This window comes from Macaca nemestrina, chromosome 11 (assembly GCF_043159975.1).
Source record: "Macaca nemestrina isolate mMacNem1 chromosome 11, mMacNem.hap1, whole genome shotgun sequence".
Lineage (NCBI taxonomy): Eukaryota > Metazoa > Chordata > Mammalia > Primates > Cercopithecidae > Macaca > Macaca nemestrina.
This window is the reverse complement of record NC_092135.1, coordinates 131931903-131942237: the sequence shown is the minus strand read 5'-3', so window position 1 is coordinate 131942237 and position 10335 is coordinate 131931903. Positions and strand designations below refer to the sequence as shown.

Genomic DNA, 10335 nt, shown 5'->3' with positions numbered 1-10335 from the left:
CTGTACTCCAGTGAGAATGGGGGTTTATTTCAACAGAAGGAAAGAAAAGGATACTAGTTATTTTACAATAGTGTTTTTCCTACAGACTAAACTTCTTACAAACTAAATTTAAAAGGGCTGGCATTTGGCACTAAGAAGACAGTTTACATCTTACATTTGGACCACCTAGGACATTCCTTGGGGTGAAGCCAGAAGCCCGTGCTGACTACAGCTATCCAAGACTTCGAGTGTCTCCAGGGCTGCCCGCCTGACCCCGGGATCCGGGTCCAGCTGTAGTTCCTGGAGGGCTGAGAGGGAACACAAAGAGGGAAGGCTCAGGCCCCGCCCAGTCAGGACCACGTGCTGCATGCCCTTGGCAGTGATGGCAGGCAAGGGCTGCAAAAGGTGGGCAGGGGCAGATGGGGAAGCTCCTGTGTGGGAAAGCAGAAGACTGCAGGTGGAGCTGTTTCCACACACGTCGCAGCTCGGCTTCAGTGACCACCCTAACAGGGACAGAAATCACCCACAGAACCTGGTAGCAGCATCAGGGCAAAAACATTTCATAAGAAGCTATGCATGGGAGAAACAGCCCAGGGAATGAAAGGGACTGCACCCATCAATAGCTGTCGTCCTGGAAAGACCTCCCCAGGTGCATCTCTCTGCCCTGGTAACACTCCGCCCCCCAAAACCCCACAGCAAAGGGTCCTCTGGCTCTTCCCTTGAAGCGGTTTCTCTAAGCTCCCCTAGTGAGTTGGTGAGTCGTGGACTCAACATCTAACACTCTCCACTACTTACAATTCCGTAATGCTGGGAAGTCCAGCTTCTTCAGATAGTGTGTAGACATCTGCTTCATAATAATTCCTAAAATGATAGCCAAAGAAATGCTCATCACGCGAGTATTAGGTCAGCAGGCAAGTCGTTCTGTGGTTTACTTGGTTTACGTTATGAGAACACTGATGAAAGATTTTGTTGAGTCCACATTGGCAAGGAGGAAGCCAAAATCAAAACGGGATAGAAAGCACAGTGCAGGGCTTAGACCTGAGCTCCGGTCCCAGCTCTGCCACATGCCCCCCACCCATGATCCACCCTCCCCCCGAGTTGTGGGGTGGATCAGACAGCCTTCAAAGGCGATCTTGAGTCAGGAAACATCTGTCTGCTCACCTGCCAAGTTGCAAGCAGCGATTCTAATTCTTGACAAGTTATTTTTAACATAGGCCATTGTTTCTAGCAAGAAGCTATAGAGAACAGCTGGCTTTTTCTGAGTCTGCAAAAAGTAAGTGATACACACAGCTTTGGAGGATGAGACCCTGACAATGGGCTGTCATTCGCCAAGAGTGTTCCCATGGGCAAGCTCCCATCCCAGCGTCACACAGCAGATGAATAGCTAGCAAGTGAAGGACTATCAGTCCCCTGTTGCATTTTTCATATCCCATCTGACCAGAGAACCTGTGCTGTCCAACATGGTAGCCACAAGCCTCGTGTAACCCTGGAGCACTTCAAGTGTGACTGGGCTGAATTAAGGTAAAGTGCCCCCTGGGTTTTAAGATGGTACCCCAAAAATTTTAAAATATCACAATAATAGTTTTTATATTGATTACATGTTGAAATGATCACGTTTTAGTTATTTGGGTGAAATATATTAAAATTAGTTTCACCTCTGCACTTTTCTGGATGTGCCTACTAAAAGAAACGTCAGACAGCTGAAATGGGCACATGGCTTGCCTTCTATTTCTGCTGCACAGTGCCGGTCTCGACATTGCACGTGTAGAAGCTAAACATAGGGCCCCAAGAAAGAGCTGTGGCAATCTCGGACCCCCAGCTCCAAGCAGCATGTGGCCACCTGGGACGGGCTGGTTTCCCCTTTGGTTTTCTCACCAGGATGGAGCACATGGTTGTCTGGAAAACGATCATCTTGTCATCAGTAGTGGTATCACTTGGCCCTGAGGGATGCTGCAGGGACTTCCAGCCCCAGAAATGCACACACTGGAACATGGTAGCCATACAGGCCTGCAGGGACACAGGACGGCAGCAGAGGCATCAGCCAGGCCAGGGTGGTTCCCCGGAGGGGTGAGGCTGGCAAGAAGCCAGAGGGCAGTTCCAGAAAAGCCTCACCAAGCCAAAGAAAGGTGGGGCTGGTGGCTCCTGGGAGGCCACCTGGGACCTGAGCCCCTGCCAGCTTGAACATGGCTGCATGTGCATTTATAAAAAGCCCCTTGGGGCCAGATGCAGTCCCACCCGCCCCCTCAGCCAGCACCTTTGTGCCCTCAGCAGCCCTGCCTAGGACCCAGCCCTCCATGGGATCGGAGGTGGGACCCTGGCTTGAGCAGGCAAGACTGGGCACATGTCCTCACCTCCCAGGCCCAGTCCACCAGCTCCTGCCTTGTGACCATCCTGCTGGCCGCAGCTTCTGGAGACGGTAGGGCAGGAAGACAAAATGCTTCCGCCTCGGTAGCCCTTTCCTCACTCTCGGTCACCCTTGCTGGGTGCACCCTGGTTCCTTCCCTGAAGCCCTCCCACCCCACTGGACAGTTGTCGATAAAACGTGGAAGAACAGTGTGGGCTGAAGACAGAGGGTGGTGAGGACTGGCAAGGTAAAGGAGCCTCTGAGCAGTGACACTTTGTGCCCAGGGTGGCCAGGGATGGTGTGGCAGAGGGATGTGGCAGAGCCCGGAAGCTGGGGTGGTGAGTACAAAGCCCAGGTCTAGGGAGCGTGCATCTCAATACTCCTCACTGCCTGTAAGGCCCACCTGGGCCACCCAGGCCACCTGTTCCACCCCACCTGGAAACTGCTGCCCTCAGTGAAGAGATTGAGGGAACTTGTCCTGTGACCCCACGGCTGGGGTCCAAGGCATCTGCTAAAAATGGCCATTATGTTTCTGTCATGTGGGGCCAGCTGCATCCCAAGGCTTACTAGGTGGGGGCAGAACCTCCCCAAATCAGCCACCTCCTGACCCCACCCCCCAAGTCTGTAGGAAGAGACTAGGGAGAGAAGAGGGCAGTCAAGGTCGTGGGCCATGCAGGGAGTGAGGAGCCTGAGGTCCCTAGCCAGCCAGGGTCAGCCTGAGAGGCAGCAGCTCAATGAGAAGACTCATTTACTAACAAATCTGGCTCTCCCTCTCCCTCCTCCCGCCCCAGAGCAACAGAGGAGCTGGGCCGTGGAGAGGGAGAAGCCAGGCCCGCTCCCATCCCAACATGGACCTGCCCCACAGGGAGCAGGGAGTGGGCAGGACAACAGGGAGTGGACAGGACCACTTTGGGGTATTTTGAGTCCTAATACTCAAAAGTGACCTGCCAGTTACAGAATCTGCTAGAAGAAAGGGTTTGGGCAGAGGAGGGCTATAGGCGGCCACCACGCCACGTCCCCCCACACCGGGCTGAGACTGCTTAGTGAGGTGGCTTTGCAGGTCATCTCGGATGGCCTCTCTCCTCAGCCTGTGTGAGGGATGGAGGGCAGAAGGGAGCAGGCTGTGGCCTCTGGGATCTCAGAGAAAACCGACTAAGGACGAGAAAATCCTGCAGCTCACCAAGCCAGCAGACCCAAGAACCTGTTTCCTTGGGGGACAGCGGGCCCCAGACCGGGACGTAAAGCCCAGGGTGTGTCTTACTTGGGCTGCATTGAAGCAGGGGTCCTGGGAGTGCAGCATGAGGGGGATCCAGGCCTTCTTCACCTCCCCTTTGAAGAAATGCTTCTTGGACATCCCAACCACCCTTGCCAGCTTCCCAAAGAGGATGAAGGCTTTCAGACGCAGCAGCTCGCTCTCCTGCAACCGGGATGGACACGGGCTGATACGCAGGCAGCAGGAAACCCAGCGAAACCCCAGCCATTCTCCAAGGAACACCCAATGCCTTGGCCCTTGCAGAGCCTTCTGGATCATTCCGTCAGGGTGGAGTCTCTCCTTCAGCAGGGATCTCGGAGCCCTCAAGGGGCTGGGCGTTGCTCTGGTCTTTGGGCCCGCCTTTTCCCTGGTTGAGGGCTTGTGCAGGATCTGAGTGCACAGCCTTGCCTAGCAGAGGCCCAGGATGACGCAGGTGCCCTGGGGATATTTGTAGGTGCAAGGAATAAAAGGGGGACACCCTTACCTCCTAGCAGGGCTGCAGGGGCCCAGGAGCCCTCACTTGACAGCACTGACTCTGGAAGTTGGAAGACCTTTTATTTTACAAGATCCCGTGATCAGCCAGTCACTACACTGGCACCCAGCAGGAGCCTCGGCTCTTTCTGCTGTAGGGCCTATCTGTTCCTTAGGGTCTGAGAAGTGCCCACTCCTTCACTGAACAAGCTCATGGAGGCTCTCATTGGACTCACGTTGTCGAAGAAGATTCTGCACTGCTCAGACATGGCGTCGAAAGAGGACCCCACATCCCCTTCTCGGAGCTCAGCCAGGATCTTGGTCAAGGCCTCCATGCCCTCGGCAGTCACACTGGTGCTCACCGGCTCCCTCAGGGCACCCAGGCACTTCTCCAGCAAGACCTTCCGGTACTGCTTCACCTGGAGGGGCATGGGCAGCCCTTAGCCTGCATCCTCCCTCCCAGGCTGACCGGGGCACCCGGCCTGTACCCTCAGCTCCCGGGACCTGGGCGCAGGGCTGGGCACAGTCCCGGGACCTGGGCGCAGGGCTGGGCACAGTACCTTCTTGGGGGCACCCAGGGCCATGTTGCCGAGGGCACGCAGGGACAGCACCCGCAGGGCCTCATCCTCCTCCTGGTCGGCACCCTTCTCCAGCAGCAACACTGCTGGCTTCAGCAGCTTCTCCTGGTACAGAACTGGGTCGCTCATGAACTGGAAGGGAGGACATTTGGCAGTTATCCCCAAGGCAGGCTCATTTCTCAGCAGCAAGTGGGACGTGGGAGGAGAGGTAATGCAGATTGGTGGCTCTGTGAACAGGAGGGGAGGGGCTCTGACAGCCTCTGTTTCCTCTCTATAAAAAGGGGGTGATGCTAGTACCTGCCTCAGCGTCTGTGTGGGGATTTAATAAGGAAATATGGGGGGAATGCTAGATAAGTGTTGATAGATAGATAGATAGATAGATAGATAGATAGATAGATAGATAGATGGAATTTCATCATTTTTTTCAGGTAACAACAGCCACTGCCAAATGCAAGAGCCACGCCCACCCTCATCTGAACAGAAATGCACAAAAAACATGAATTTCACTTTCAGGAGAATTACTATTGGCCTAGTACCCCAAGAGCCAAAACCTCACTGGTATGCGTGTGTGTGCATGCATGTGTGTACGTGTCTGCGTGTGTGCATGCAAGTACCTGAGTATGTTTGAAAGAGGCCTGAAAACTAAACAGCAAATTGTTGAGTCCAGGGACAGGAGAAGTGAGCGTCTATTGACTGTTCCCACATCCAGTTCCTTAAGCCCCCATTAGGCGCAGTTGCTCTAAGCTTCCAAATGTTTTGTCTCCCACTCAGTCCACCTCCATTCTGTCCCAGACACCAACATCAGCAATCACAGAAGCTTCCTACAGCACTTCAGTTCATTTAAACATATACTGAGCACCTATTCAGGGCCGGGTAGAGCAGTGAATACAACTATCACAACCTATTTTAAATGCTCTTCTGGGAAAATTCCCAGAGTAAAGCCCTAGACTATTATTAGCAAGCATTAAAAAAAAAAAAAATCATTTATAATCCATCCCTATCAAATTTGAAGAATTTAAATAGCTTGCTTCTTAAAAGCTGAACCTAATTTTTTTTCTTTTTTTCTAATTTTTATTTTCAGTTCTGGGGTACATGTGCAGGAAGTGCAAGTTTGTTACATAGGTAGACGTGTGTCATAGTGGTTTGCTGCACCTATCGACCCATCCCCGAGGTATTAAGCCCAGCATGCATTAGCTATTTTTCCTAATACTCTCTCTTCCCCCACCCTACCCCCAACAGGCCTCAGTGTGTGTTGGTCCCCTCCCTGTGTCCATGTGATCTCATTGTTCAGCTCCCACTTATAAGTTAGAACATGTGATGTTTGGTTTTCTGTTCCTGCATAAGTTTGCTGAGGATAATGGCTTCCAGCTTCATCCATGTCCCTACAAAGGACATGATCTCATTCCTTTTTATGGCTGCATAGTATTCCATGCTGTATATGTACCACATTTTCTTTATCCAGTGTATCATTGATGGGCATTTGGGTTGATTCCATGTCTTCGCTATTGTAAATAGTGCTGCAATGAACATACGCATACATGTATCTTTGTAATAGAATGGTTTATATTCCTTTGGGTATATGCCCAGTAATGGGATTGCTGGGTCAAACAGTATTTCTGGTTCCAGATCTTTGAGGAATTGCCACACCATCTTCCGCAATGGTTGAACTAATTTACATTCCCACCAACAGAGTAAAAGCATTCCTATTTCTCTGCAACCTTGCCAACATCTGTTGTTTCTTGACTTTTTAATAAATGGTCATTCTGACTGGCATGATATGGTATCTCATTGTGGTTTGGATTTGCATTTACCTAATGATCAGTGATATTTAGCTTTTTTTCATAAGTTTATTGGCTGCATGAATGTCTTCTTTGAGAAGGGTCTGTTCATGTCCTTTGCCCATTTTTTAATAGGATTGTTTTTCTTGTAAATTTGTTTGAGTTCCTTATAGATTCTGGATATTAGACCTTTTTTGAATGGATAAATTGCAAAGATTTTCTCCCACTCTGTAGGTTGCCTGTTCACTCTACTGATAGTCTTTTTTGCTGTGCAGAAGCTCGATAATTAGATCCCAATTGTCAATTTTTGCTTTTGTTGCAATTGCTTTTGGTGATTTCATCATGAAATGTTTGTCCATGCCCATGTCCTGAATAGTATTGCCTAGATTTTCTTCTAGGGTTTTTATAGTTTTGAGTTTTACATTTAAGTCTTTAATCCATCTTGAGTATAATAATGTGTGAGAAAGGGGTCCAGTTTCAATTTTCTGCAAATGGATAGCCAGTTCTCCCAGCACTATTTATTAAATAGGGAACCCTTTCCCCACTGCTTGTTTTTGTCAGGTTTGTCCAAGATCAGATGGCTGTAGAGGTGCAATCTTATTTCTGAGTTCTCTATTCTGTTCCACTGGTCTGTGTGTCTGTTTTTGTACCAGTACCATGCTGTTTTGATTACTGTAGCCTTATAGTATAGTTTGAAGTCCAGTAGGATGATGCCTCCAGCTTTGTTCTTTTTTCTTAGGATTGTCTTGGCTATACAGGCTGAATTCTACAAAAAATACAAAGAGGTGGTTGGGCGCTGTGGCTCATGCCTGTAATCCCAGCAGTTTGGGAGGCAGAGGCGGGTGAATCACAAAGTCAAGAGATTGAGACCATCCTGGCCAACATGGTGAAATCCCATCTCTACTAAAAATACAAAAATTAGCTGGGCGTGGTGGCACACGCCTGTAGTCCCAGCTACTCGAAAGGCTGAGGCAGGAGTATCACTTGAACCTGGTAGGTGGGAGGTTGCAGTGAGCCAAGATCCCACATTACACTCCAGCCTAGTGACAGAGCCAGACTCTGTCTCAAAAAAAAAAAAAAAAAAAAAATACAAAAAGGAGCTTATACCATTTCTTCTGAAACTATTCCAAACCATTGAAAAGGAAGAACTCCTCCCTAACTCATTCTATGAGGCCAACATCATCCTGATACTAAAACCAGACAGAGATACAACAAAACAAGAAAACTTCAGGCCAATATCCCTTATGAACATCGATGCAAAAATTCTCAATAAAACAGTGGTAAACTGAATCCAGCAGCATACCAAAAAGCTCATCCACCACGATCAAGTCGGCTTCATTCCTGGAATGCAAGGCTGGTTCAACATATGCAAATCAATAAACATAATTCATCACATAAACAGATCTAAAGATAAAACCACATGATTATCTCAATAGATGCAGAAAAGGCCTTCAATAAAATTCAGCATCCCTTCATGTTAAAAACTCCCAACAAACTAGGTATTGAAGAACCTCAAAATAATAAGAGCCATTTATGACAAACCCACAGCCAATATCATACTGAATGGGCAAAAGCTGGAAGCATTCCCCTTGAAAACCGGCACAAGACAAGGATGCCCTCTCTTACCACTCCTATTCAACATAGTATTGGAAGTTCTGGCCAGGGCAATCAGGCAAGAGAAAGAAATAAAGGGTATTCAAATAGGGAGGGAGGAAGTAAAAATGTCTTTGTTTGCAGATGACATGATCTTATATCTAGAAAACCCCATTGTCTCAGCCCAGAAACTTCTTAAGCTGATAAACAACTTCAACAAAGCCTCAGGATACAAAATCAATCTGCAGAAGTCACAAGCATTCCTATACACTAACAACAGGCAAGCGCAGCCAGCCAACTCATGAATGAACTCCCATTCACAATTGCTACAAAGAGAATAAAATACCTAGGAATACAGTTAACAAGGGAAGTGAGGGGCCTCTTCAAGGAGAACTACAAATCTCTGCTCAAAGAAACCAGAGAGGCCACAAACAAATGGAAAAATATTCCATACTCATGGATAGGAAGAATCGGTATCATGAAAATGACCATACTGCCCAAAGTAATGTATAGATTCAATGCTATTCCCATTAAACTACCATTGACATTCTTCACAGAATTAGAAAAAAAATTATTTTAAAATGCATATGGAACCAAAAAAGCTGAACCTAATTTTTAAACAGCCCTAATTAACTAGCATTTAATGAGCTCTTACCTCCCAAGCAAGCAATGTGTACACGGTCTATCTCATTTAGCTCTCACCAAAGCCCTGAAAAGAAGGCACTGCTTTCCCCCATTTGGCAGATGGAGAGCTTGAAGCTCAGAGATGCTAAGTAACTTCATCTTCAGTTGATCAGCAACTGAGCAGAGACTCTTAACCAGGCCCTTGGATTCCAGCACCTGGGCTTGGCCCTGTGTGGCTTCTAGCCACTGAAAATTCTAAACTCAGACACATCAAAGGCCAGGTCCTGGGTGACACAACGAGGGAGCTCCTTCCCATCCTCATTTTGAAGATTTTCAGAGGCCTGAACACAGGGAGGGACCTGAAGAACCTATAAAAGTTTGGTGAATGCCTCCCAGACTGGTCTTGTACTTCCAGGAGATTTTGTACAGCCCACTACCAAAACTCATTTTCCCATTTTTAAGTGTTGGGGAAAATAAACGTAGAAAAGAAAATTTTATGGCACATGAAATTACCATGAAGTTTAAATTCCAGTGTCCATCAATAAGGTTTGGTTGACACCATCATGCCCACTGGTCGACGTATTGGCTGTGGCTGTTTTCCTGCTACAGCCAAGTTGGCCACAAAGCCAAAAATTTACTATGCAGTCCTTTACAGAAAAGGCTGGCTGGCCTCTGGCCTGGGCTGTGGTTGGTTCCTGGGGTGCCCTGGGCATCACTGCCCTCAGGATGCTCCAACACTGGCTCTGAGATAGGGTCGCTGGGCCCTACCTTCCCGCCTTGCAAAGCCCCTCGGCCTCTCTGAGCCCTCCTGCAGGAAGCCTGCCCCAGCGAGAACCCAGGTGCCCTCCCTGGGTTCCCTGAGTTGTTGTACTTGCCTGGTCACACATCAGTTAGCTACAATGCTGTAGGGCTCAGCCTGTCTTTCCAGCAGGGCCTGCCCTGCACTACTCATGTGATGAATGAATGAAGGAGCAGATGAGAGAATCAGTACTCAGAGGAGGGGTGCTCGCCTGTCCCCCACACTCCCATGCCTTGGAGACGAGCCATCCCCAGAAGAATCCAGGGACCCCATCCCCTCCGCTTGCACCCCACCCGCACCCGGTGCCTCACTTCCACGCAGACCGCCGTGCTGCTGATGCGGCAGCTCAGGACTTCTGAATCCATGCCCCTGAGCACCAGCTCGGCCAGCCTCTGCCTGTGGCCCTCCACGTGCTGCATGCACAGTCTGCAGAGGAGAGACGGTGCCAGGTCGTGGAGGTGGCCCCACCCCTGCCTGACGTTTGCCAAGAGCTAGCCGGGGCCACACCAGTGCCTGGACCCTGCTGGCAGGATAACCCTGGATAGAGGTCCTAACATCTCTGGACTTCTCCCTCCTTTTCCTGGGGCTTGGTTGAGGTTGTCAGTGAATCAATGTCTATCTCCTTTTTACAAAGGGGACTAGAGTGAGGGCAGCTCCGGAGTGACTAGGACCCCGGAAGTAACTCCGATCCCTGGCCTGCTCCAGACCCTGTGTGGCCCGGGGGGCAAGCCCCTCCTCTCTCTGCCCTCATATCTGCTCTGAGCAGGAAGGGTTTGAATAAAAGGTTCTCATTATCTTGCACACCACTACCATCCTAGAGTCCCAGGTTGGCGTGGCAATTCCCCTAGAAAGAAGGCATTCAGCCATGACCGGACCATGTCCTCACAAGAAGCCCTTCCATCCAGCAAGGAGGTGCC

The 10335-nt window shown here is 49.5% G+C and overlaps 1 protein-coding gene across 10 annotated transcripts in view; it reads right to left on the bottom strand.

Moving 5' to 3' along the window:
• Positions 1 to 6: 6 nt before the first annotated feature.
• The window catches only part of LOC105473882 (maestro heat like repeat family member 2A), a 59301-nt gene continuing 48972 nt past the window's right edge, over positions 7 to 10335 (bottom strand). For 7 of the 10 annotated variants that reach the window (XM_071073591.1, XM_071073592.1, XM_071073590.1 and 4 more), the window contains 8 exons: positions 9718 to 9844; positions 4607 to 4756; positions 4283 to 4465; positions 3585 to 3740; positions 1855 to 1986; positions 1141 to 1243; positions 775 to 840; positions 7 to 287 (listed from right to left, as the gene is read on the bottom strand). In XM_071073591.1, coding sequence (XP_070929692.1) covers positions 166 to 287; positions 775 to 840; positions 1141 to 1243; positions 1855 to 1986; positions 3585 to 3740; positions 4283 to 4465; positions 4607 to 4756; positions 9718 to 9844 — 1039 coding nt within the window. In that variant the 3' untranslated portion in view covers positions 7 to 165. The remainder of the gene's footprint in view (positions 288 to 774; positions 841 to 1140; positions 1244 to 1854; positions 1987 to 3584; positions 3741 to 4282; positions 4466 to 4606; positions 4757 to 9717; positions 9845 to 10335) is intronic. The other 3 variants (XM_011728044.2, XM_011728043.2, XM_011728048.2) reach the window with 1 other exon arrangement.